Source organism: Abrus precatorius, unplaced genomic scaffold (genome assembly GCF_003935025.1).
Source record: "Abrus precatorius isolate BTA unplaced genomic scaffold, Abrus_2018 Scaffold8, whole genome shotgun sequence".
Taxonomy (NCBI): Eukaryota; Viridiplantae; Streptophyta; class Magnoliopsida; order Fabales; family Fabaceae; genus Abrus; species Abrus precatorius.
In genome coordinates, this window is record NW_020874428.1 from 3,857,674 (window position 1) to 3,885,467 (window position 27,794).

Below are 27,794 nucleotides of genomic sequence, written 5' to 3' on the forward strand. Positions count from 1 at the left end.
ATCAGTAGTATTGTTCACTAATTTACCAAAATAAAATTCGTAATATAATATATTTTGTAAACCAACCTGAATTTGAGGAACTGCAAAGGGAGGTCAAAGTGGAAGTTGTGGAATGAGATTTCCGTCTTGATCGCTTCCTTTTTAAAGATGTAACTTCATGATCATGAAAATACTCCCACCAAGTGTGAAAAAAAATTTTCTTTAAACTTGCAAACTTATCAATCACAGGTGAATATTGTATGTACACAGATTCTGCCCTAAACTGTAAAACATATCAGAATAATATGATTAACTAAATAATAATAAGAACCATGCAAGAGAATTAACTCAATGAAAAATCTTAACAGTTTCATATGGATTTGTTGGAGTCACTTCACCAGTTTCCACATTAAACTTCATTTTATTCATCTTAGACTTCATAAGTATACAATATTCTATGAACCGCTGATGTGCTATCTCTAATGTTCCATGTATCTGGGAAATATTTTTGATAATTAGAAGTATGTAGTATTGCAGTAAATGGAAAAAATGGAAGTAGTAAAAAACTTATTAAAGTTTTCTAACCTCATGAATGCTAAATGGACATTCCTTTCCGATAATAGATGCAATAAAAGCTCGAATAGTTTGAGAATCTTCTCTAGTGTATCCTTCTTGCTTAAGACATTCTAGGCCATTTTTCTGACATTTTCTCAGTACCTTGGAAAATTATTTCTGCTTCTGGGGATTTCAAATCAAAAATACTATTTCGCTAATAAAAAGACACAAAAAAAAAAGGTTAACATAAAAATTATAAAAAACAGAATATAAACATAAAAATACTAAAAAACTGAATATAATGCTAGCCAGAATTATACTTACATCCAGGTTAATATAAGTAGCAACTTTAGTATCTTTTAGATGTTGTGGGCGAGAGTTTTCCATTTCTGAATGTTTTCTTTTTCTGTTTTTTGATGATGTAGATGATGAGATAGTCGTTATGCAGGATTCTATAGACTCTTCCTGAATCATTTTGAAAAGTTGTGGAAGAGAGTTTCTTAAAACCTAACAATAGCAAAATGTCCCTAAATTTGGTAAAAGAAACAAAAAGAAAGTTGGTAAAAAAATTATACTACGAACCACGCCCGGTTGAGAGAGAAAAAGCGAAAGGGAAGCTTGAGCAAGAGAACGAACTGCGCGCGGTACTCGATAGGAAGGGATTTGTCCAAGTCTTCTTCCTAAGAAGAATTTTTGCAACCTAGTATGTTATGTGAAGACCTCGTAGGCGAATACCTGCTTCCTCAAACGAAGGCGGAGGAGAGCTACGTTTTAGTAGCGAATACGGTCCAACGAGGTAGAATACTTTCCCTAAGGGAGCTCTAGACTGAATTTAGTGATTCTCCCCTTCCCCATAGTAAGCCAGCCAATCCCCCTGTCGCCTCCACCCATGATTCATGGAACCATTCCTTCGCGTGCTGTAGCTTAGGATTCGTGCTATTGCTATTGTTTAGGGGCGGATCAGAGGGAACGAAAAGGAGGATTTAGGGTTTAGGCTTGAGGAGAGAGCAAAAATGAGGGTGAGAATAAGAAAATAAAAAGGGACACAATTAAAGCCTTAATCATTTTTATTCTAATAATTTTGATTTTAATTTTACTTTTTCATCTTTTATGTAAAATTAGTTGCCAATAAGCACCAATGAGAATTGCAGTCTCCAATTCTTCAACTACGCAGTGTGCAACATTTACTTTCTAAAACCCTAAACTCCAAAGAAATAAGAAAATAAAACGAGTTTTTTGAATTAATAGTTCGGGTGAAACGGGTTACAGTATTATCAATCTTACAATAAAACTTAAAATGTTTTATAACAATATTAGTCTTTCAGATGTTAAAATCTGTTCTTACCGAATTTAGATAAAGATCTTTCTCTTTCCTCGTAACTGTTAAATAGAGAATGAAAACCAGAAAAACCATTGTTAGTGTAGTGTTTGATGGAGAAAGAAGTACTATAAGATGGAGGGAGAAGTACTATAAGATGGATGATCGGATTTATCTTGGTAATGAATCAATTTATACCAAGTCACGTTGCATATATGGGAGCACAATTTACCCGCATATTGAGAACTCAAAAACTAACATCCAATATTTTGTACTCACGGGTTCAACAATTTGTACGCACTGCTGTTTGCTTTCCCTCAGAGAAAGCATAATTAAAAATTTAAAATAAAAAAAAATTATAATTGCAATTACATACAAACTAATTTACAATAAACATAATTGTCCAAATTTGTTCACTAATTTATTGGCTGTTTTGAAAATTTTAAAATGGTTCAAAATATTTAAAAATAGTTTAATGAGTTTCGTTTTTTAAATTTAATTAAAAAAATTATACCTTAAACACCTAAAAAAGTGCACTTAAGTTTTATTAACCTAAAATTTGTACTTGATTTGTTCAAAAAATCTAACATTCAAGCTTAATTTGTTTTACTCACTTATACTTTGACTATTTTTTATTTCATAAAAAATGATTCTTAGTGAAACTAGATGTGCTTAACTAAAGGCTTAATTATATTTTTCGTCGGACTATTTTTTTTAATTTAGTAATAAGAAGTAAATGTGATTTTTAAAAAATCTGATTGTTGTTGAAAGCACTAAGCCAATTATGAAGAAGTTGAGCCAATTATGCAAAAAAAAATAAAATTTAAAGCACTGAATAATTGTAACCCTAAAAATAATTAATATATAATATCCTGTGAAATGTACAATGCAAGTCATAGTGAAATATACAGTGCAACTTAGTATATACATAAGCACATATACCAAAAGAAATATGATGAGAAAGCACTGAAAGTCGAGCAAGCTGCTTCTTTGGGAAACAAAATGGTACTTTTTTCATAAAAAGAATATCCAGTGCATTAATCAACTCTACATGCTTCAAAAGCAGCCCTTAGCATATTAGAAGAACATGAAATAAGACTTGATCGTCAAAACATAGACATAGATGGTCCACTAAACCCATTATTTTTGCATTCATTGCATGTCTTACACGAATCTAAAAGTAAAAAAATTAAATTTAACCAAAAAAAGTTAAATATGTCAACTTAATTATTAAAACCTATAAAAATAACCGTAAAATAAGTACATACCTTCGTTTGTATGACCGAGTGTTATCAATACTCTTGGTATGTATATGTGGTGCCATTAATTTAGAGGATGGGATAAATCCTATAGATATTAGATCATGAATAAAAGCATAAATAAAAGGCAGACAATTCATTTCAACAACAAGAGGCAGGCTGGCTACTATGCATAAATAAAAGCTCCTAACATACATCATAAACTGAATTATTTACAACAAGCAGGAAGACACAGAGTTTTTCTCCATTTAGCCTTGAGCACAAGGCTGTTTCTGTACAAGTAGACATTGATAAACTAGTATGATATAGTGCAGTTAATCAAAGTGAGCATTTAAAACATAAATTGGAAGAAAAAGTCTAGGAAAAATGGAAATAAACCTCAAGTCTAAGGATATCACTTGAATTTTGTGTTTCATAAACCTGCAGAGTCCAAGAATAAAGAATAAGTGCAAGGATAAAGAATAATGTGAAAGTGTAAGGATAATAGAAATTACAATTTCATGGAAGCTTTCCCAAGTCCTCGGGAACAATTTTTTAAATGTTTGAAAATTTTTAAGCACTTGCTTATTGCGAGAATGGATGATCTTACAGCAAATTTATCATATATAAGAATAAGAATAGAAAACATGCATATTTATCACATATATGTATAAGAATAGAAATCATCTATGATGAAAATTTAGATTCAACAAATACAGTTTCACGGGTTGGATTGTCCAGCAACGAAATAGCACACCCAGTGTTATTATGATCAAATAGGACTTCTTCTATGCAGTTAGAAGTCATCAACGTTAGGTGCTTCTTGAAAAAATATTGTGCAATTAGCAAAGTGTTACATACCTACTACAATTTCAAATAGGTAAAAAAGTGCAGTAAGCAACTTGTAGTATTGTAATAAAAAGCAAAAAGAGAAGTGATATTAGTAATTATATTTTTCTAACCAGTTCACTTGAAAGGTTCGTATTAAGTGGTGTGACATAGTCTTTTAAGTAGTCTCGAGCAATAGGAACGTCTGATAACTCCAACTTCAAGACCCTTTCTGAACCAGGTGGAAGTTCTACATAGTTATTTAAACCAAAATCAAGCACTTGTTGTGTTTCAAGTTTTTTCAGAAAATCATCTTGTTCTTGTGTAAGCTAACAAAAAAACATAAAAATATATAATCCCAATTAGTAATTATAATTATAATTCCAGTTACCAATAGTTAGAATTATAATACTATGTGAATAAATTATACTTACAATATACTTTGGATATTCCAGTACTTCCATACTTCTAGAAGTACCTTCTGTTGCGACACAAATGCAGAGATGGAGTAAATTATCAGCCATCTAAAATAAACATATACAGTTTAGGGGATTTGTGGCGACTAAAATGAGGAATGGAAACGAGTAAGGTAAAACATTTAGTGAGCAGAAACAGAGTACAAGAAACCAAGTAGAGAAAACGAACTACAGCCTACATGCATTGCAAGATTACATTGACCTGTAACTCTTTCCATTTCATTTGTACTTCAATCAATCATCAAAAATCACAAAAAAAATATTGCATCCATGGAATATTGATGAGAGAGAAGGAAGTGGGAGGAGATATAAATGTTGTACAGTCAAATAAGAGAAGTAACCGCGTGCGTGCTTGATAGGAGACTTGAGAGAGAGTGAACAAAAGGAGGCTTGAGGCCTGAGACAGGGAGAGCCAGAGAGAGAAGGACAGGGAGGCTTAAGACAGAGAGAGAATGAAAGGAGGGCTTGAAAATTATTTTAAGGTGGTTGAAAATAAAAAATTTATTTGACTTATTTTAAATACTAATAGATAAAGTATATAAATCAATACCAAATTACTTTATTATATTCTACTGTTACACATAGTATTGTGACGACTCTTTACCATGACATTGTATCCTGTTAATTCAATATATTTTTAGAATAAATTTTTCAAAATATAAATAAGATCTCTCATTTCATTCATCACTTACATTGCTAAACAAGTGAGGGTCAAAACCACTCGCAAAATCAAAGCCTCATTGAATTGTGATCAAATAATCAGTTATATAAAATATTTAATATACAAGTAAACAAATAAACTCATTGCCTCCTTGAAACAAATTATAGTGGGATGAGTGGTTGATAATTTCGCGAAGCCACATTCTCATCGATCTGAACTTGAACAATTAGGGTTCTTCATCTTCAAACTAAAAAAATGACTCAATGAATTAAGAAATTTTTTTTTACTGAATAAAAAATTGCGGACTAATGTAATATTTTAAATGTCTCAAAGACTAAAATAATGAAAGCAGAAGCTGAGCTGAATAACAACGTGCTAATGATAACTTTTATTCTTTTAATGTGCCAAATAATTAAGTATTTATTTTTTATCCAAATTCATGTTATAAACCATGACGTGATCCTAGCTAAAACAATCTAAGACTAATCCATTCGCAATTTGCAAGTTGCAACTGCCGCTGGTACAAGTGAATTTTACACACAAACAAATTTGATTAAATGACTTATATTAAAAAAATATTTCTTTTTAATTTTTCTAATGTAATATTATATTTATATTATAATTATTTAATATATTATTATAAATTTTATGAGTAATAAATAGACTATTTTCTAATAAATTATCTTTTTATTTAAGCCTAACTTATTCAATTAATGATTTTTTTAAAAAAATTTAATATAAAATAGAACAACTCGTGCTAAATTTAAAAAAAAAAGATTACAAATAGGACAAATTGATGTATTTTTTTTTATCTTTAAGGTATATTTTTAAATATATTATTTATTATGAATTAAATTTATTAAAAATATATATAAGTCATGTTAATTTTTTTCTTTATTAATAATTTTTATTTTTTTAATTTATAATAAAATTTAATGGATTAGTGAGAGTATAACAAGTATATTCATAATGAAAACAGTAATAATAAATATAGACCATTAAATTTTATTTAAATAATTAATATAAAAATGTATATAGTTTTTTTATTTAATGACATATTCATTAACTAACTCTAAATCATATAATATTAACTAATTATTGATGTATGCTATATATTTATAGTTTTTATAATTTTAAAATAACCATGATTTTCTCCAAATATGCTCCTATACACACAGTGATGACAAAAATATATGCAGTAATGAATATTAGTAGATAAAAATTCATTATAAGTAAAAATACTCGTAATTTTAAATACCTACGAGTTTAAATAAACATTTTTTTAGCCGTTTGTTTTATTAACGGGGCAGGTATGAAAGTGGCGGTAGATAACCATATATATAACACTATTTAAATGTCCTTATCAAGCGAGCATATTTCAAAATATATTATTTTATAAAAAATTGATATGTGACTAACTTAATGTTTATTGTTATTATTATTATAATAAGATATTGTACAGTTTTCATAATTTAAGAGTTTTATTTTTTAAAATTATAATTTTAGATATAAATAACTTTAAATTTTAAATTATGTTATATTTGAGATTTTTTTAAAAATATTCACAAATATTGATGAATGTCTTACAAAACAAATTTGTTGTGTGCAAGTAGAGGTGGTTGGTTCTTACTATCTATGCCGTCATTTTTCCTAGACATCTCTATATACACATAAATGTTAACGATGAATATAGATTATTAGATATTATTTGAATAATCAACATTAAAAAATAAATATAAATAATTATTTTTAAGTAATTATGTAATCATGTTTTAACTTTTAATATTAATAATTTATATATAGGTGTATAATTTAAAACTTATTGATTCTCAAATATCATACTAAATATCTAATTAATTCAAGTCAAATTATGTTGGGATGATATTTTTCTTCTAAATTTTTAATTTAGTTATAATTTCTACAACTCAAGTCACTTAATTAAGCTGATATAACTTATTATTTCTTGATACTTGATACAACGTTAATCAATAATGCTAATAATATTTGAGAGTCTTTTATAAAATCTAAATAATTTTAAGCTACATTATTCTTTTAATCTTTTAAAATATTAGGGCTTTTTATTTACCTTTTTTTTTAAATGTATAATTTAGCTTTTGTAACATTTTTTTTCTATTTTTTTTAATCTATTTAGTGCCTTTTTCCTACTTTTTAGTTTTTGCAAATATCACTTTTGAATAATTTTTTATAAATTGTATGTAGTTTTGTTTAATTATTTATTACAATGACAGCCTTACATATAAAAAATTCTATAGGAATTATTATATTTTTAAAATGAATAATAACATTTTAAAAGTAAGAGACTAAATGATTTTTTAATATATATTGAATGATACATAATAAATTATAAGTTTTTGTAAAAAAAATATAGTTTTTATTAATATATTAAATTTTATAATATCTTATAATTTTTAAGAGAAAAATTAATAATTTTTAATAAATTTTTAATGTAAAATATGACTTCATATTTAACAGATTGCATGTTCGATTGCATCATCTCTACCACTAAATATTTAGTAAAAAAAAAAAAGTTTATATCAATTATTAATTCAAGTTCAGCACTACCAACCAAAAAAAAAAAAGGGTTCAGACACCAACGTGGAGAAAGCTCGTTGACGTTATCATTTGCTAAGATTTGATAATTCAATTGGGTCATAGCTCCGTCTCAGTACGGAAATGGCTTTGAGGCTTATGATTTCGCAGGTTAGTTTACTCTTATTCCTCAATCAAACGCATCCACCGTGAATGCTTTCCTTGTTTTTGTTGTTCATAGAACCCTAATTTTAGCTTTTTTATACAATTATCTTACTGATTTTCATACCCTTTCTCTTTCTTCCGTTTTCTAAATTTTTTTCACTTGAATGGATAATGGGTCTAATGGGATTTTTCTGGCTTTGATTCATGATAAGGAAATTTTAAACCTTTTTGCTATAGGAGGGAAAAAATCAAAGGTTCTTTAAGTCAATATAGACCTGATAGGAAATGATTGTCTTTATTATGATTTTTTTAGAGCATTGAAGATTGTATCCATCTTGATTTTAGCTTGTTGGGTTATATGATTCTTTGTGTATGGGGCTGTTTGCTTTGTAACTGATGAATGAAGATCCTGTGGAGGGTTCAAGTTTCAGCTATGAATAGCACGCTTTTAACTTATTATTGTTCATCTTTTCTTGTTATACACTTCTTATTGAAAATGGTGCAAGACACTTGGCAAGGAAGAAAACTTGAACTTGTGTATGTTGGAGGCATTGTTGATTAAATGTCTTATTTTGCATGATATCAGTTGTCATATGTAGTTTATATCATGTATTCCATTTCTGTGTCAATTACTTATATAATTTATTTACCAGGCTGCAAGGCGTCAATCAGAATTTGGACAGATAAAAAATTTGTTGGTTAGAAGCTATTTTTCTGTCAACAAGTTTGGGGATCGCATAGGTATACATCCCTTCCTCATGTACAATGCATTATTCTTTTTGTTAATTTCATGTCAGTTGCTTATAGAGTATCTGTTAAAGACCCAAAGTATAGAAGAAGAATAAATAGGGAAAATGAGAGAATATATGTTTTATTCCTCAAAATGAAATAGAAATACAGTAGGATGATGGTTCCTAAAATTCCTAGTGCCACAGAGCAAGCTCCTTCAGAGAGGTTAACACCCCTTGGTCATAACAAAATTCCAAAATATCCAAGACTTTTCTCTCTCCTCACTCTCCTTTTCCTATATTCCCATTAGTTCTCTCACTCATTAGCTAATTCTGTTATACACTTTGCCACATCAACACTTCTTTTCGTACCCTTGTTTCTCCTCTCATACACTCTCCAAATCTTGGGCCTATTTTCAAAGTCTAAGCCCATATTCCCAGTCCTAACAATACCCGCTTCTTCAATAGGAGCCTTGTCCTCAAGGCTCAAGTGAGGAAGCTGACTTCTGACGTTGAATTCCTCTTCCCACGTGACATCTTCCAATCCTTGCCCCTTCCATTGGATAAGCACTTGACTAACAAAGTCCTCTCTCTCTTTGATCAGCCTCTTTGTTAGCATAACTTCAGGTTCCAAACTTATTCCATCATCACAAGCCAACTCTGGAGGAAGTTCATCTTGCACATTATATTTCCCCAAAGCTTCCTTAAGCAAAGATACATGAAAAGCAGGATGTATCTTGGTTGCTTCAGGCAACTGCAACCTATAAGCTACTGCTCCAACTTGTACCAGCACGTTAAATGGTCCATAATAACATGCAGCCAACTTAGGATTAATACGAGACCCCACAGTTAGCTGTCCATGGGGTCGAGGCTTGAGAAATACAAAATCTCCTACTGCAAACTCACGATTTGTCCTCTTCTTATCTGCCTGATCCTTCATTGTAGTCTGGGTTCTATTCTGGGCCTGCTGCAATTGTTACTTCAATTGTCTGAGAGTTATTTATGTCCATCAACTCCCTTTTTACTGCTTCCACTCTTACCTCTCCAGGAAGAAATCGAGTTATCGTAGGAGGTTTTCTGCCATAAACAACCTCAAAAGGTGTTCTCCCAGTGGAAGGATGAAAATTGGTGTTATACCAATATTCAACCCACAAAAACCAATGCACCCACTGCTTTAGTTGGTCTGCCATGAAACAATGCAGAAACATCTCCAAACAATGATTAACCACTTCAATTTGGCTATCTGTTTGCGGGTGATAAGTGGTGCTCATTTTGAGGGCTGTACCTTGAAGCTTGAACAACTCTTTCCAAAAAGTACTGACAAATATTGGGTCTTTGTCACTGACTATAGAAGCTGGAATTCCATGTAATTGCACCACTTCACGAGTAAAAATCTCAGCCAATACACAAGCAGCGTAGGGATGATTTAAGGGAATAAAATGAGTATACTTGGATAGCCTATCAACTACCACCAAAATAGCTGCATAACCTTTGGATTTAGGTAGACCATTTACAAGATTCATACAGATTTCTTCCCATACCTGCTCGTGAATATTCAAAGGTTGAAGCAATCCTCTTGGGGCAGCAGCCAAGTATTTTTGTTTTTGGCACGCATCACACTTCATCACAAACTGTTGGACTGTCTTCTTCATACCAAACCAGAACACATTAACAGCCAACCTCTATAGGTACGGTTATAACCTGAGTGACCCCCTTGAGGAGTCTCATGGAATTAATGCAGCATCTTGGGATCCATGAGGAGTTAGAAGACAATACTAACCTCCCCTCATAAAACAGCATTCCCCTTTTGTATTCAAATCCTGGTATGGTCTTCCTGTCCCTGTTTCAAATTTGATATAATGGACATCAACTTTGCAGCTTTATGCACCTCTTCCATTATTGCCTGAACTCCATCCCATTTAGGATAGTGAACTACTTGCTGCAATTCAGCTTCACCATATCTGTGTGAGAGAGCATCTGCTCCTCTATTTTCTGGACCCGGCATATACTCAATATCAAACTGATAGTTCAACAACTTCGTAGCCCAGTTCTGCTGATCCACTGTAGTTACCCTTTATAGGAGTAGCTGTCTCAAACTTTTCTGATCCATTCTCACTGTGAATTTTCGCCTCAACAAATAAGACCTCCAGTGCTGAATAGCTAAGGCCACAAACATTAACTCTTTCGCACAGGTCGACTTGGACAGATTTCTTTCTCCCAAAGCCTTGCTAAAATACGCAATTGGCTTGCCACCTTGAGTAAGAATAGCACCGATACCTTGCCCGGAAGCATCACTTTCAATCACAAACTTCTTTTGAAAGTTAGGTAAAGCTAACATAGGGACTGTAGTTAGTTGCAATTTGATCCACTCAAATGCTGTTTGTGCTTCCGCATTTCATTCATCTAAACCCATCTTTTTTTGTTAAAGCAAGTAGTCTTGCTCTTTTTCCATAATCCTCAATGACTTCCCGTAGAAACTAGTTAGCCCTAAGAAACCATGCACTCCCCTCACATTTGTAGGTACTGGCCACTCAATCACACTTTTAACCTTGTTAGGATCTACTGCAACTCTGTGCTTTGAAATAATATGGCCCAAGTATTCCACTTCTTCCTTACCAAAAGCACACTTCTTTTTATTAGCTAGCAATTGTTGTTGCAGCAAGGTTAACACCTCTTGCAAATGATGTAAATGTTCTTCCCAACTAGCACCGTATACTAAGATATCATTAAGGAAGACTAGCACTGTCCTACGCATCATGGTCTTGGAAACATCATTCATCAAAGATTGAAAGGTTGAGGTGCATTTGTACGGCCAAAAGGCATTTAACATATACTCATAATGTCCTTCATACGTCCTAAACGCTGTTTTGTGGATATCTTCCTCTTGCATTCGAACTTGGTGAAAGCTCGATTTCATATCAGGGTTAGAGAAATATTAGGCTCCATGCAATTCATCTAGAAGTTTGTCAATCACTGTAATGAGGAATTTGTCTGGATTATTACTTTGTTCATACGTCCTAAACGCCATTTTGTGGATATCTTCTTCTTGCATCCGAACTTGGTGAAAGCCCAATTTCATATCAGTCCTAGAGACTTAGGCTCCATGCAATTCATCTAGAAGTTCGTCAATCTCTAGAATGGGGAATTTGTCTGGAATTAACATCTTGTTCAATGCTCTGTAATCCATGCACATGTTCCAAGAATCATCTTTGTTCTTCACTAAAATCATAGGGCTGGAGAAAGCACTTTGATTGGGTCATATCACCCCTGATTGCAATAGTTCAGCAACTTGTTTCTCAATTTTGTTCTTTTGATGGTGTGAATATCCGTACAGCCTTACATTCATTGGACCTAACCAAAATTAATGGCATGTTCTTTGCTACGTCTTGGAGGCAAACCTCAAGGTTCCTTGACAACAACCTCAAACTGATCTAACAAGCTATTCAACTCTTCCATTTGAATACCACTCTCCATTACCCTGTCTGCTTCAGCTGTTAGTATCAACTCAGTAGACCATAACAAGCCTTTGATCATATGCTTTCCTTTGCATATCAAAATTTGAATGTAGTTTGACCCCGCTGTTTGCAGCCCTCTCCTTGTACCTTGGCCCATTGATTTTGCCATTGGAATTGTAACTTTTGTTGTTCCCAATCAACCACCATCTCACCTAATGTTGCCAACCACACAATTCCCAATATAAGATCGATTCCGTTCAAGTCAAACAAGACTGTTTCAACAGTAAATTTCAGTTCTCTAATTTCGAACTCCGCTCTTGGACAGAACCCCTGTTAGCCTTGTTGCCATCAGCAAGTTTGATATTCATGGGTTTAGTATCTTCAACCTCCCATCCCATAGCTTGCACGAGCTTCTTCAAAATGAAGTTATGTATAGCTCCACTATCTACCAAAAGGAGGGTTGAGACTCCATTGATTTGGGCCTTGACTTTCATAGTCTAAGGTTTCTGCTCTAGTACTACTAATGCACTACCTAGGAACATCACTGACATTGATGATTTGGATGAAAGGGATCAACGCATTTGTAGCATAGACCCTTTCTCTTCCGATCAGCCAACTCTTGGTAGGACAAGTGGTGCACCCCTTGATCCCTAGGCCCAAAACAATGTTGCTCGTTGCCGGCTTTCGCTTTCACCCTCCTACTCACATTTTGTCCTTCATGGTGTAACCCACTCGGACCAAAGTCCAATACTGACCCACAATCTGGCCCATAAAAGTTAGTTGAATGGGTTGGGCTTGTTAAATACTTGGGCCTATGCTAGATTGGCCCAACACATTGTTTCCTTTGTTTCGATTTGACCGAAACCCTGACCACCCTCCTTTCCTCTCTTGCAATTCCAATTCTACAACTCTGGTCAAATGCATAAGACGTGAACGCGGTAATGGTCACAATGTTGCATACTATGCACACGTCCTTTGACGCCATCTTTCAATCAATACACAAAATACCCAAACTACTGGTCATCAGGTAAGTGTGGAATATGCGCTGTTAAAAGCTGAAACTCTCTAATATACTCTTCAACACTCTGCTCTTGTTGAATTGCTGCCAGATGCTCAAAGACATCACCCTCTCCACTTTCGTTATAACGCTCTAAGAGCTCATTCTTCAACTGCTCCCACGTTAAACCGGTGTGTTTGTCAATGAGACTTGAAGAAATGGATGGTCGACCCCTCCATACAAAGCTGTACCAGAGTCACCTTGATATCAGGATGAGTTTCCTGTACTTAAAAATGGATTTCAGCACGAACAATCCATCTTACTGGGTCATCATCGTTGAACATTGGCAACTCCACCTTCTTGACAGATCAAATGGGTCACTGTGCGGGCTAGTGTAATTGTTCATGGCTGAGCCATCTCCATTTGCCATTCTACTCTTTCTTGCTTCTCATGGTTCGAATCAGCCTTGAGTTGCATAACTTGCATCACGTTTTTTAGGCTGGCAACTTGGTGACCTTAGCCTCCATTTTCTTCAGTGGCATTCGCTAATTATGCCACTGGAATATGTCATTGTCTCGTTGGATCCAGTAGGTTGGACCAAATGTTAAAAGAACCAGAATATAGAAGAAGAATAAACAGGGAAATGAGAGAATATATGTGTTATTCCTCAAAATGAAATAGAAATACAGTAGGATGATGGTTCCTAACTTCCTATTGCCACAGAGCAAGCTCCTCCAGAGAGGTTAACACCCTCTGGCCTTAAAAGAATTCCAAAATATCCAAGCATCTCTCTCTCCTCACTATCCTTCCCCTATATTCTCCCCCTTCTCTCACTCATTAGCTAATTTTGTTATACCCTTTGGCACCTCAACATTTCTCTTCTCTTCGCACCCTTGTTTCACCTCTCATACACTCTCCAAATCTTGGAATTATTTTCAAAGTCTCAGCCCACATTCCCAGTCCTAATAGTATCAGTCTTCGCATTTGTTGTTTTTAATGTAAATTTTTTTTCCTAATTATGTTGCTTTGGCAATTAACTTTCTATAATTTGTTGTGTTGTAGAAATCTCTTGTCTTTTCATTTTTATCATTGGGGGAGGGGGTGGGTGGGGTTCTATTTGTGAAATAATTCATCCTTTTTTTTCCAATGTATGTTCAAATCAGAGTATCTTGATGTTATGTGCCATCAAAATTCTGTAGGGAATAGGCTTTTGTATGCCCAGGAGAGATTTCAGTCTAGCTACATTGGCAACTTAGCTCGTCGAGTGCGTGATGTAGATGAAGCCAGTGAAGTTGCATATCTCAAGGAACTATACCGACAGAATGATCCTGAAGCGGTGATTAGAGTATTTGAAAGCCAGCCATCTCTGCATACTATTCCTTCAGCTCTTTCTGAATACATAAAAGCATTGGTGAAAGTTGATAGGCTTGATGAAAGTGAATTACTGAAGACATTAAAGAGAGGTACCTTTTTTTTACTAGAATTGTTTATTTTCTTGATAAACTACTCTTTTTTTAGGCTTGTGATTTGCTCTGTGTGGCCTTTTTTTTTTGTCAACATTGGTTTATTGACCTCTTAAACTTGCTCAATGATATAAGGTTTTTTTCCAAACAGGCAACATATTTGGTTCTCTTATCTCTGCTTTGTTTCTGGGTTGTTATTTTTGATAGGGGTGTGAAGATGGCCAAATTGCATCTGCCAGCATTCACTAACAAAGCACACTTATTTTCATAAATTAGGTTGCGCGCACAAAATTTTAATATTTTGATTAGAAAGCTGGGTTACTTACTAATCTGTGAAAAGAAGGTATTTTTTCCTGGTTGTACCCTAATGAAAAAGTCTCGAGGCAAGAGTTCATTTCCTTTTCATTGAGAACTCTTCATTTGCTGAATGCTAGGATTTCATGTAGTCCTTCCTCCCTCCCCCCTCAAAAAAAAATAAAATCTTATCCACACACTTTTAAAGGTGTACATAGAAATCTTGTCTCATTTATGTTGAATTCTTTGATGACCTTAATTGTGAGAGAAATCATTATGGTGTTGATATATTATTGAAATAATAGGACTAATTGGTAAATCTTCTGTCCTTGATCTTGTTCCAATTCTTTGATGACCTTTATTGTGAGGGAAGTCATTATGGTATCAATATATTTTTGAAATAATAAATCTAATTGGTAAAGTCTTGTGTGCTTGATTTTGTATCTCTCAAACCAGTAAACCAGTCATTGTTTAGAATAATTTTTTAGGGTGTGTTTGGGAGTTAAGTTTTGGAGGGAAAGAGAGGAGTGGACAAAATTTTTATTTCTATTTAACATTGTCTAATTTCTTAATATTTTTGAAATAAAGGCCATAAAATGATAGATTAATATAATATTAATGTGTTAATATTTTTATTTATTTTTGTAAATATTATATAACTCTTTAAATTTGAAAATAAGATTTTTGTCCTCCCTTCCAAAATCCAACTCCGAAACATAACTAAAGCAAATTATTTTGTTTTCTTTGTGCCTATGATTCATTTGTCTGGTTGCACTGGTAGTAATTGATCTTTTCCAGGCACTATGGAATTCAATTAATGTCTTTCCCCACCAGATAAAAATAAAGAAAAGAATCTTATTTTTCTCCATGATGTAATTCTGCGTTAGGAATGTGATGCCTCTTTTGAATTTTTATGTAGTGCTAAGACAAGTGTTATTTTCTAAGACTACATGAACAAAATGATTTAAGATGGCAACTATATTTTACTGGCAAAAGATAGCATTCCAATTTATACCTTTCTCAACAGTCATATTCATTTTACTGAGCTATTTGGACATTTATTTCTTTAGTGTATCTTTCTGATATTAAATTATGACCATAGGTTTTATATGAATTTACAGGTATTTCCAATTCAATGAAGGAGGAAGAAAGTATAGCTGGTCTTTCTGCTTTTAGAAATGTGGGAAATTCAACCAAAGACCAAACTCTTGGAACTACTAATAATCCAATCCATATGGTGGCTACAGAAGGTGGGAATTTAAAAGATCAGCTATGGCGAGCAATTAGGTCCATTGCAGTGGTTTTCTTCTTGATTTCTGGTGTAGGAGCACTAATTGAAGATAAGGGAATTAGTAAAGGTATTGCCTTGTCAGTGTAATTTATGTCCTGTTCATCTTCATTTTTTATTGAATCTGAAATTAGTAGACATGTTCTCTGTGCTTCTTATTTCCTAGGACTTGGTATAAATGAAGAAGTGCGACCGAGTATGGAGTCAAATACAAAATTTAATGATGTAAAAGGGGTTGACGAGGCAAAGGCAGAGCTGGAAGAAATTGTTCACTACCTCCGAGATCCCAAGGTAGACATCTCTGGTATAAGTTCATGCTCTTCCCATTGCATACATTTCTAGCACTGTGCACTGAAGCTTGAATAAAGCGGATCTCTTCCTCTGGATAATAATGTCTAAACTCTAAATAACTTGCCTGTAATGTACACTTTTACCATGTTTCTTTTATTTCTTTTTATAGATGCTTCTACATCAGTATTTTGTTGGGGGTAGGGTTTTTCGGTAGAGTCTCACAAGGAGTAGGCACCACAATGTAACTCTAAAACCTTAAGCCTATGGACACATAGATCCATTTCCTTAAAGACCCTTAACTTGCTCATATCTTATTATATGTGAGACTAATTCACATTTGACTCCAATACTCCCCCTCAATTGTCAATCTATTTATATTCCATATCAGCTCCCTCCATAGCGGAAGTTTTCTCCATCACAAGTATCCATGGTCTACTACACTAGAGCAACCCTTACTCTCTTTCGCGTGAGTTGTTGTCCACTTAACGACACTGTCTTGGGCTCTACACCCTCCGCACGTAGGTACCACTAGCTCTCTGCTAGGGCTTATCTAGTGTCATCATTTCTTCTACGGTGCACTCTCACACTGAACTCACTTTTTGAGCTCTACACCCTTTGCACGTGGGTGCCACTAGCTCTTTGCTGGGGCTTATTTAGTATCACCGTTTCCTTTACGGTGTACTCTTACATTGAGACCATGGGTGCCACACTGTCGGCTCTCTATGCCGCGGCTCATCTACTCGTCTGAGCCGGTCACTTAAATTGACCTAGTTCTGATACCACTTTTGGGGGTAGGGTTTTTAGGTAGAAAGTCTCACAAGAAGTAGGACACCACAATGTAACCTTAAAACCTTAAGCGAGTGGGTACATGAGTCCATCTCCTTAAAGACCCCTAACTTGTCTATATCCCATTCCATGTGGGACTAATTCACACTTGACTCTAACATATTCATCAGGTACCTTTATTCCTTAGCTTTCATTGTGCCAAGCAAACATCAATATGCATGGTGCAGTTTGAGTTGGAGCAAGCTAGCGTGGCAGATTTGGGATTTTACTTCAGGATTATAACATAATTTATAATACTTGTTTCGCATGTGCTTACTAGTTACTACTTACATTGGTAGAGATAAACTGAGGAGTTTCTGTGAAAATCTTAAAAAATTTGGTGTCATATTCTAGATAATTTATTAGATAGGCTATTCAGAACCTGAATTCTGTTTAATTCCTCTTGATGTCATGCTTTTTTCATACTTTGTAGTTACATTTTATATGCTTTCTTCCTGACCACAGATACTGGCCTGTTCTTTTTCCTTATCATCTTTTTAATTGTACAATTTGTTTCCCTCGTGACAGCGCTTTACTCGTCTTGGTGGTAAGCTCCCTAAAGGAGTTTTGCTTGTTGGTCCACCTGGCACTGGAAAAACAATGCTAGCAAGAGCTATAGCTGGAGAGGCTGGGGTTCCTTTCTTCTCCTGCAGTGGAAGTGAATTTGAAGAGATGTATGTTGGAGTTGGTGCACGAAGGGTGAGGGATCTTTTTTCTGCAGCAAAGAAGCGGTCACCTTCTATAATATTCATCGATGAGATAGATGCTATTGGAGGAAGCCGAAATCAGAAGGATCATATGTACATGAAGATGACATTAAACCAGCTATTGGTTGAACTGGATGGATTCAAACAAAATGAGGGCATAATTGTGATTGCTGCTACTAATTTTCCAGAGTCATTGGATAAAGCATTGGTGAGACCTGGGCGATTTGATCGCCATGTTGTTGTTCCCAATCCAGATGTAGAAGGAAGACGGCAGATCTTGGAATCGCACATGTCAAAGGTATGCATTTACCACTAGTAAAGAATGTATCATATTTGATAGCCTTGGTTGGATTTGGTATGATTCCTGTTTTCAGAATTAGATTGTCAGTACTCTTATTATGTTGCTGCAAAACATTGCTGTTGTATGCTCTCTTTGGGCTATCATTGGCAATCCATCAAATACTTTTGTGTATGAGCTAGACCCATTTAGGTTGAAGTTGTTACATAAGGCGTTTGTTATATCCATTATTTGTATTTTATTAGAACACTTGTTCATATGGGTGTTTTCCTAAATTTGTTATTATTGTGAGAGCTAAAATATCTCGATCAACTAAAACTTTTTATGCTGGTTTTTTTTGTCCCAATCAAGTACAGGTTCTGAAGGCTGATGATGTTGATTTAATGATCATTGCTCGAGGAACGCCAGGGTTCTCTGGTGCTGACCTTGCAAACTTGGTTAACATTGCTGCTCTCAAGGCAGCAATGGATGGTGCTAAAGCTGTGAACATGGCTGATTTAGAACATGCAAAGGACAAGATTCTGATGGGGAGCGAACGGAAATCAGCTGTCATATCTGAAGAGTCACGAAAGTTGACTGCGTTCCATGAGGGTGGCCATGCGATCGTGGCCATTCATACTGATGGGGCCCTTCCTGTTCACAAGGCAACTATAGTTCCCCGTGGAATGGCTCTTGGCATGGTTTCTCAATTGCCTGACAAAGACGAAACCAGCGTCTCCCGTAAACAGATGCTTGCCCGGCTCGATGTTTGCATGGGAGGCCGGGTTGCCGAAGAACTAATTTTTGGAGAAAATGAAATTACTTCTGGTGCATCCTCAGATCTTAAGAAGGCAACAAATCTGGCAAGGGAAATGGTTACCAAATATGGTATGGGTAATGAAGTTGGTCTAGTCACTCATGATTACGATGATGACGGGAGAAGCATGAGCTCAGAGACTAGGCTTCTTATTGAGAAAGAGGTGAAGCAATTCCTGGAGAGGGCTTACAACAATGCCAAAACTATTCTAACTACTCACAACAAGGAACTTCATGCACTTGCAAATGCTCTTCTTGAGCACGAGACACTTACAGGAAGTCAGATAAAGGCATTACTTGCCCAAGTTAGATCCCAGAAACAGCAGCAGACACAAACAGTTGAAGCTCAGAGCAGTTCACAATCTAACACAGTGCCTCCATCATCCAGTCACCCAGCAGCCTCCGCCGCTGCAGCTGCTGCTGCTGCCGCTGCCACAGCTGCAGCTACTGCAGCTGCCTCCAAGGCTAAAAGTGCTCATGTGGGGTCTTAGCAAGAAAAGACACTGGTGACATGCAGCAACATGGCCACATGGCTTATATTTTTTTCCAGGTTTTTTGGGACTTTGTGGTTCAATTTCACTCGGTGGAACTTGACATAGAAGTGTATACATTGTTTGTACTTGTAGTGTACAATGAAAAATTAAGAGAGATTATCATTTATCAATTATCTCCAGCTCAATCAGTTACCCTCACTCAATTTCTTCAGACAATAAAAACGGTTACAAATTTACCTCAAATTGTTTCGTTCTTTCTCTCTTTTTTCCTCAGTGAGACCAACTGATTTTCATTGTTCTGAAATACTTCGTGAATGTTTTATATTTTCCTAAATATAAATGAGTAATATATACTAATATAAATATATCTAAGGTCTTAGAAGGTGTCATTTATTTATGAAAAGTGTTCCCACTCAAATGTATGGGTTCTTCATTCGTTGGAATGGCTTTTCCATCTAATGGCCATTGCTTCAGGCACCAGGGTTGGACTCTCCCCCATCTTTAATTTTGTAGAGTATATAAATAGTGTTGATGGTGGAAAATCTTAAATATCAATTATAACTCTGAATCTGTACAAGGGGTTTTAACACAATTCTTCAAAAATCTATGAACATTTTTCAGTGTTTCGCCCAAATCCACTACTAGAAGATAAGATAAATCTTAAGTTGAAGATTGAATACTCAACTCATTGCATTTTACATTATTCTCATTGTACAGCTGTACTAATTAATATGAACACATGATATAACGTAAGAGTTTTTTTGGCTGTCTCGAATTTTTATTTTTTATTTGTTTGTTTCAATTTAACAATTTTTAAAAAAATTTTGATAACATTTCTTACATATGTAATTTCATTTAAATTTTCAGTTTTCTGAAGTGTGGCACTACTAGCAATAACTACAGTCTCATGTTTCACTTTCATCTTTATTATGAGTGTTTCTGGAAACATCTATGATTGAGCTAAACTCTGATTAGAGGATGTTAACATTTTACTGATTTATTTATGCTAAATTGGATTTAGAAATTGGTGGTTGTTTCACATTCATATTACGTGCCTGATTCAAGAGATGTAATATGAGAGAAAGATACATATATTTTGAGGATTCCATAATTTTTGTGAAATTTACAAAATGCACGTATCTTTTTTTTTCCCTTAATAGATTAATCCAATAACTGAAGAGAATTTAAACTCATATTATCTGAGGGTTATAATTTTAAATTCGGAATAAGAAGACATGGGTTGTACAACATTGATTTGATTTGGTTAGATTACAAGAAATCTAATTACAAAGCAGTTTTACAACTTATATATATATATATATATATATATATATATTGTAATTAAAAAAACTACATTACAATTTTAACATATACATAAAAAAAAGTCCACCACTCATTCTAATTTTTTTTGTTACAAATTAAAAATTTTACACCATTCTACTAATTAACGTTGTTATCTTACATAAATTAATCAAATTTTTAAAAGAGTAATGTAAATTTTCTAATACAATTTTTTGTATAACACACTTTATTATTAACTTACACCTATTTCTCACTTTTAAATTAATTTTTTTTATATTTTTAAAATTTTTAATAAATTTTAATTAATAATGAAGAATGTATTAAAAAATGTGTACAATTTTTTTTCCCCAACGATCACAAAGTGTGAAGAAGAATAGACTTGAGTCTTTTGGTTTGGAATTACTTCGTATTATCTGAGCTAACACAAAATAAAATAATAATAATAATAATAATTGTTAATTTAATGTATTGTAGAAGATTTACATGTACGAGTATGTAGGATTTTCTCTCTTCGTTCTGGATCAATTTAGGGTATCAGAGCTGCAACTTGCATTAATCTTTTTTGTTCACCAACTAGAGACCATACATATTGAATATCGCAATTCCTTTCGGCAACTCGTGGAATCGAAAAGTTATCACGCGGGATTGTTTTACGAGGTTTTGCTGCTTGATTTGTGACGGTGTATGTTACGTAATTACCCTAGAAAATGAGCGATTGTTGTGCAGAACGGAGAGTCTCTATACGAAACACCCATGGAGAGAATCTGGTGGGGATCTTACATGAGGCGGCTTCACCTGCACTTGTTATCGTGTGCCATGGCTTCCAATCTTCCAAGGTGGTTGCTGCTTTTCACATTTTTATACTATATATTTATAATTCAGGATCTGTTTGAAAGAGCTTATAAATACTTACGACAAACAGCTTAGAACTCTCGTCAGTTGTTATTAGCTTCTTGGTATAGCTTTTCAGCTTATCTCAATAAGTTTCATTTAGAAATCTATGATATAAGTTATTATGTTGAAAATGACTTTTTAAATAAGTGCTTAAAATAAGCAGTTATTCAAATACGCCCTGAGTACTAAATTTATCGGTGCTTGAGTATGTAACATGTTGAAACTGGGTGCATTGAACTAAAGGGTAGAATGATTTCATGAATAGGAAAGAATCCCAATGGTGAACATTGCTGCTGCCCTGCAAAAAGATGGAATCAGTGCCTTCCGCTTTGACTTTGCTGGAAATGGGTAAGCTTCGCTGTAAAGGGAAAAGAACATTAAGTTAGTGAATTGCTAATTTATTTAGGGAATATAAACAAATCTTTGTTTTTCTTTCTTCCTTTGGGTAGTTTGATTTGCTTGTATGTGAGATATCTTTTATACTTAATTATATATTTCTTTACATCTGCCTGGTGTCATTAGGGGTAGAAATGGTTTGGGTTAGACTAGACTTCACAAGATCTGAACGTGACTTATATTTGCCAAATCTGAAGTTGAAGTGTTGACCTATTTTCTTTAATATGGGCATCACTTTAAGGCTTGATATGGTCTTTTTAAAAGGTTGGCTTGGCTTGAAAACTTGTTTGAAAGGTTATAGTAAGGTCTTTTAAATAGGCCTATAAACCAACTTCTAAATATTTTAATGGGTCTAAGCTTATTTTTAGGTTAGTGAACCTTTAAATAGACTAACACATATATAATAACAGAAGGTTAAGTAAAAAATTAATATGAGAATAATATTTTTTATTATTTGTATTTATTTAAATGATTTTTTTAATGTGTACCTAAAAGTGCCTAATAAAAACTTATGTGTATCAAACTTTAATTAGAAATCACATGCTATCATAGAATTCAAGCATTAATAACATTACATACAACAATTTTCAATGAATACTTACTGTTATTGATTACTTAATGAAAAATCGTTATTTAAATAGGTCACTATTTTAGGCTTAAAAGACCTTTTGAATGGCCTAAAGCCAGTCTTTTCAACCGAACAGACTTTTAAAAGAGCCTTAGCCTAACGTAGTTGATAAATAGGTCTAGTTTGCCCTTGGCCTAATGTGAGCTAGGCCATAGATTCCTGATGAGCAGCTTGACTTATTCTTATCCCTTAGTATAATCGATAACTCAGATTTTTAAACTTCATGTTTATGTGTATAATATGAATGTTGGAAATCTTTTAGTTTTTTTAGGAGATATTCAGTAAAACAGAGAAGAAATTTACAGTGCATTTGGAGGATAACTTGGATAAGGGATCCTCCTTAACTAAAAGGCAAAATATTGTCATACATCAACTCTCCTAAAAGCATGGACAGTTAGAGTAAGGTTTGCGGATGACTTTTTATTACATCTCTAACTAGCGCAAACAACAAATAAAAAAGAAAACTTCAGTGGAGCAAAGAACAAATAAAGTGATGACAACTGCTTTTTCATCTGTAATGAAGGCAAACAACAAGTGAGATTAGGTATACCTGTTATGGACTGTATATTTCAAAAAATGGAGGGTGGGGAAAAGAAGGGAAAAATAAAATCCCCTGTATAATGGAAGGAAGGCAAAAGTTATAGGGGAGGAATTTTGGCCCTCTATTTTTCCCCCTCCATTTCCATGTAACCAAACATTATGTCAGGGAAACCCTCTTAAATTGATCATGTGCTTGCCAATAGAATCTAATCTAAACACCTAATCTTTAACCCAAATCAGCCGCTGTGTTGAAGAAACCTTGTTAAAGATATAAAGTTTCTGCCACAACCAAATCTGCCAAATAGTAGCATAAATTACACTTTGCAATAACGTTTATGTTTTAATGTCCTATTTACGTACAAACAAAATTTTGTCTCCCTTTCATGGCTTCATTTTTTCTAAAACCAAGACTGAAATTTATGAATCCACATTCAAAATGAAGGGGCAAGTCTGTTATAAACTTGAATGTAAAAGTTATTCTACCTTGGAGGTAACATGAGGGTGTGTGGTGTGCATGTTGTTCACAATACTGGACAAAAAATGTATTGAATTATAATTATGTTACAAATAACTCTACTTTCTTTTAGGGAAAGTGAAGGTTCATTCCAGTATGGTAACTACTACAGAGAAGTTGAAGATCTGCGAGCTGTAGTTCAACACTTCCGTGAGGAGAAATATGTAATTACAGCAATTGTTGGTCACAGTAAAGGTCAGATTAGTATTATGCGTATCATATGAAATTGAAGTTATTTGTGGACTGAACATAGTCAACAGACAACATGTATGAAATACTTCAGTGACAGTTTGAAATTGTTTTCTCTCCTACCCAACGTAATGAATTTGGTTAAATGATGTTTTTTGTTAGTCTCTCCCTAATTAATGTTATCAATATTCTCAAAAATGTTTTACTTTGAGTGCTTAATAATCAAGGTGAGACTGTAAGTCTCATGGAATTAGTACAATTATCTCAAGGTAATTATTTGAAATTGTTAGTACAATTATCTTAATGTAAATTTTTGAATTGTGTTCACTGAGAATACAGGTGGAAATGCAGAGAGAGAAAATTTAGATCTCTATTTGGTTTTTCATTTCTGTGGAGAAAGCTTGTGATGACGCTGTTGCGGTGGTAATATGATTATTTATCAGAGTAAGGTGTAGCTTTGATCTATAGGTAAAGATGAAGGAAAATTACCCAAACTATGGTTTGGACATGCACAACCTAGACGGAAAAATTTTAGAATTAGAAAATTGAGTATGAAAAACTGATTAAGTTCATATTGTTTAAACTGAAGATATAGTTGTACAGTTTTAGCAGAGAATGTATACTTCGTAGGGTTTGAAGATAAACTGAAACTGATGTTCTTTGTGAATGTAATAGAATTTTCTCTATATAAGTCTCTCACTATAATGGTTTCTGCAGGAGGTAATGTCGTTCTGTTATATGCCTCAAAATATAAGGATATTCATATCATTGTCAATATCTCTGGCCGCTTTAATCTAGCAAGAGGGATGGAAGGTCGCTTGGGCAAAAATTTTATAGAAAGGATCAAACAAGATGGATTTATAGCTGTTAAAAATAAAAGAGGTGAGTTATGAAATGCAAATAATCTTTTGAATTCTATTCATCTATCATTTCTGATTTTTTATCCGCAAGTGTTGTTGGTCAAGAGTTTTCATGCTGCTTTGTTCATGTTGCCATGAACATCCTGAGTTGAGGTTCTTGTGGTTGTAATAGAGTCTTGGTGTTGAATGGTCACATCTCTTCATCTTGCTTTTGTTTCATTTTTTAAACAACCTTTCCAGCTTCCTCTTGATGTTACAATGTAGCAGCTGCTGAAAAACAGTCTTTGGTGGTTGCCTGTGATTTCCTTCTTGTCATTTTACTTCATGATGGACCTTTCTGATTAACATCTTCCTTTGTCTTGCAATAGGAAAGATTATGTATCGTGTTACTGAAGAAAGCTTGATGGATCGCCTATCTACTATTACCCATCTTGCTTGCCTATTAATTCCTCATGATTGCAGGTAGGGTTTGTTATTATATTTATATCTAATAACGTGCATCGTTGAAAATGTTGCTAATTTGCTACCAATTGCTTCATGTATAACTGTTCCATTGCTAATCACTTCATCAATGTTGATAGTGTGTTGACAATTCATGGATCCATGGATGAAACTGTACCAGCAGAAGATGCTTTAGAGTTTGCAAAGTTCACATCTAACCACGAATTGCACATCATCGAAGGAGCTGATCACGAATATTCTCATCATCAAGATGAGTTGAGCAGCTTAGTTTTGGGATTTATCAAGGTTCATACTGATAAAGACAATGATACATCTAAGCAGACACATTTTGGAAGAGTAGATAAACCCATTCATTCACGACTCTAGTTTATAGATTAAGCAGATTCGACACCCCTTTCTTTTAAACCATCCTTCTTACAAATGAAGTCACGTTCTTGATAAGTAGATCAACAAGAGAGAGGGATAAACCCCGTCCCATATTTAACTTCCCAAGTGCCCATCTTGCAACTAATAATTAGCTACAGTCAAAGTTAAGAAAGAAAATTGACTAATGCTGCCTAAGTTATTGGACCTCAATAGTGGCACACCTGACAATAATTGCTGCATCATTATTGCCAGGTTGTCTATCGACAATAGACTCTCATCACTGCTGTTAAAAGTTTATGCTCTTGCAGTTGCTACAGATGAGTGATGAAATGAACATCACAAGTATGAACATGGCTCATCTGGTAGAAAATATGAAGCTAAGCTGATTTAATTCTCATTTCTGCTGATGAGCGGCCTCAGCTAACAAGTAATTAAAAAGGGCAACTGTCACAGCAATTTATCTTGGAGATTGACTACTACGTTTGTAATTAGAGTCCAGACTCTCCCTGACGCTGTGTAAAGATTTACTCATCCCCATAACATTTTTGCACATTTCGTTTGTCCCCCATAACGCTTTCTTTTTCGTTGCCTTTATACTCTTTTGGGAAAAACATCAATACAACCCAATATCATGTTTCAGAAATGAATCCGGAAAAGACTATGAAAGTGCAATATGTTCCAGGTTGAAACTTGTATTTCTTTAGACTATGTACCTTACAATCTTTTTCGAGTCAGGAAAATTCAAGGCATGATAAATTCAAACTTGTATTTGGTATGCTTTTTTGTGGCTCCCGATTATGACATGTTTAGATAGAACGGGAAATAAGGGAATGGGATAGGATCTTAGTCCCACCAGAGTTCGAAAAGACTAGGAAATGGAGGGAGACGTGAGGACACTGGTGATCCATATTGGCCAGTGGTAGTTAAAAGACATAGCTTCCTTAAATTGATCTAATAATAAACGCAACCAATTTTTCATTGTACATTTAAAATACATCAAATTGATCGGTATCAGCTATTATTTATTTGAAATTAAGTTGGACTTTTGAGAAATCAGTTCAATTGAATAAGCTATGGAATACGGATTTTGAGTGTGTGTGAGTGATTTCTCATAATGGTTCTTTTCCATTCTCTTAACTTTTTTTCTACCAACTAGTAAGGCTTATTATAAGTTTCTTCTTAGACCAAAAAGAAACAGTTGGATTTCTAAAAGGATGAATTTGAGTATGCATTTGCTTCTTTTTTAAGCACTTATTGACATCTTTGAACCCATATTAAAGCGTTCAAATATATTTATGTAGAATATGTGAGTGAGGTATCACGATCCTTTTAAGTGTAAATTTTACTGTATTTAATGGTTGAGATTAAATGCAGTGGTAAAGTTACTGCAGAATATCTCTTTCCGTGAGCGAGGGTTACGCTGAAGTTTTCTATTAATACCTTTCAGCTTCTCATCCTTCACCACACATCCAAGCGAAAGAAAAATAATCCAATTTTTCTTATATTCCTTCCCTTGTTAACTCAAGTTATTCTTCCATTGTCTTAGGCTGTCAGCCTAGTTTTCTTTTTCAACCTGTCAACGTAGATAAACAATAAATAACAATGGATAGACATATGGATATTGAACCGGAGATAAGGTTGGTCCATCAAGACTATGAATTGTGAAAATGATTCCTTGGCTGGTGAGTTACCAGATGTGGTGCTAAATGAGATTGATAAATCAGTTCATCTCATAGCTTGTCTTGTATTTTTTTGTTCGCCATCCAATTTCTACGGGCATTATTGCTATATATTGTTTAATATCTGTTTCTTCAATTATTGTTGCTCTTAGGTTAAACAGTTAATTAACCCTTTGACCTTTTTTATTGTATCTTTTTCAATAATAGTCACTTTTTGTTTGAGGGTTAGTTTATGCGAAATTTTATAAACCCTCCAAAATTCTATTAAATCTATATTTTTAAGTTTCCTTAATTTAAAAGATTTGTTTAACTCTTCTTTTCTTCTTTTTTATCCTTCAAACTCAAACTTTAAGCTTTTATTTTGAAAGTTTTGAAAAAGATAGAGAGAAAGAGTTTGAAGGCTAAGGGAGTTGAGGAGAACCGAAGAGGAGTGGAGTTAGTAAAAATCTACCAAATTGAAGGAACTTAAAAATATAAACTTAAAATGAGAATTAATAAAATCTCCTTCCCTCGTATAAAAACTTTCAAACAAGAATTATCATCACTTAAGTCTTTTTTT

The 27,794-nt window shown here is 33.9% G+C and overlaps 2 protein-coding genes across 4 annotated transcripts; both read left to right on the plus strand.

The window, feature by feature from the left end:
- Nucleotides 1-7,607: 7,607 nt before the first annotated feature.
- LOC113848480 (ATP-dependent zinc metalloprotease FTSH 4, mitochondrial-like) lies at nucleotides 7,608-27,546 on the plus strand. Of its 3 annotated transcripts, XM_027478015.1 has the most exons (9): nucleotides 7,644-7,776; nucleotides 8,424-8,511; nucleotides 14,150-14,413; nucleotides 15,829-16,065; nucleotides 16,162-16,286; nucleotides 17,640-18,116; nucleotides 18,473-19,417; nucleotides 24,589-24,601; nucleotides 27,536-27,546. In XM_027478015.1, exons 1-7 carry the CDS (start codon nucleotides 7,750-7,752, stop codon nucleotides 19,400-19,402), a joined length of 2,148 nt encoding a protein of 715 aa, XP_027333816.1. In that variant the 5' UTR covers nucleotides 7,644-7,749; the 3' UTR covers nucleotides 19,403-19,417; nucleotides 24,589-24,601; nucleotides 27,536-27,546. The 3 variants fall into 3 exon arrangements, with proteins under 3 accessions (XP_027333815.1, XP_027333816.1, XP_027333817.1); XM_027478014.1 differs by lacking the exons at nucleotides 24,589-24,601; nucleotides 27,536-27,546 and having other exon boundaries at nucleotides 7,608-7,776; nucleotides 18,473-19,644; XM_027478016.1 differs by lacking the exons at nucleotides 14,150-14,413; nucleotides 24,589-24,601; nucleotides 27,536-27,546 and having other exon boundaries at nucleotides 18,473-19,638.
- Nucleotides 21,221-26,239, plus strand: LOC113848482. Its single transcript, XM_027478019.1, has 6 exons — nucleotides 21,221-21,543; nucleotides 21,867-21,949; nucleotides 23,753-23,874; nucleotides 24,586-24,750; nucleotides 25,097-25,190; nucleotides 25,310-26,239. Exons 1-6 carry the CDS (start codon nucleotides 21,415-21,417, stop codon nucleotides 25,554-25,556), a joined length of 840 nt encoding a protein of 279 aa, XP_027333820.1. The 5' UTR covers nucleotides 21,221-21,414; the 3' UTR covers nucleotides 25,557-26,239.
- Nucleotides 27,547-27,794: the final 248 nt, after the last annotated feature.

Bases quoted from the DNA above. Each gene is read 5' to 3' on its own strand.
- LOC113848482 (XM_027478019.1), top strand. From the start codon at position 21,415: ATGAGCGATTGTTGTGCAGAACGGAGAGTCTCTATACGAAACACCCAT. The intron at 21,544-21,866 runs GTGGTTGCTGCT...TTTCATGAATAG, and splicing joins ATGGCTTCCAATCTTCCAAG to GAAAGAATCCCAATGGTGAA. The intron at 25,191-25,309 runs GTAGGGTTTGTT...CAATGTTGATAG, and splicing joins TTAATTCCTCATGATTGCAG to TGTGTTGACAATTCATGGAT.
- LOC113848480 (XM_027478014.1), top strand. From the start codon at position 7,750: ATGGCTTTGAGGCTTATGATTTCGCAG. The intron at 14,414-15,828 runs GTACCTTTTTTT...ATGAATTTACAG, and splicing joins ACTGAAGACATTAAAGAGAG to GTATTTCCAATTCAATGAAG. The intron at 18,117-18,472 runs GTATGCATTTAC...AATCAAGTACAG, and splicing joins TGGAATCGCACATGTCAAAG to GTTCTGAAGGCTGATGATGT.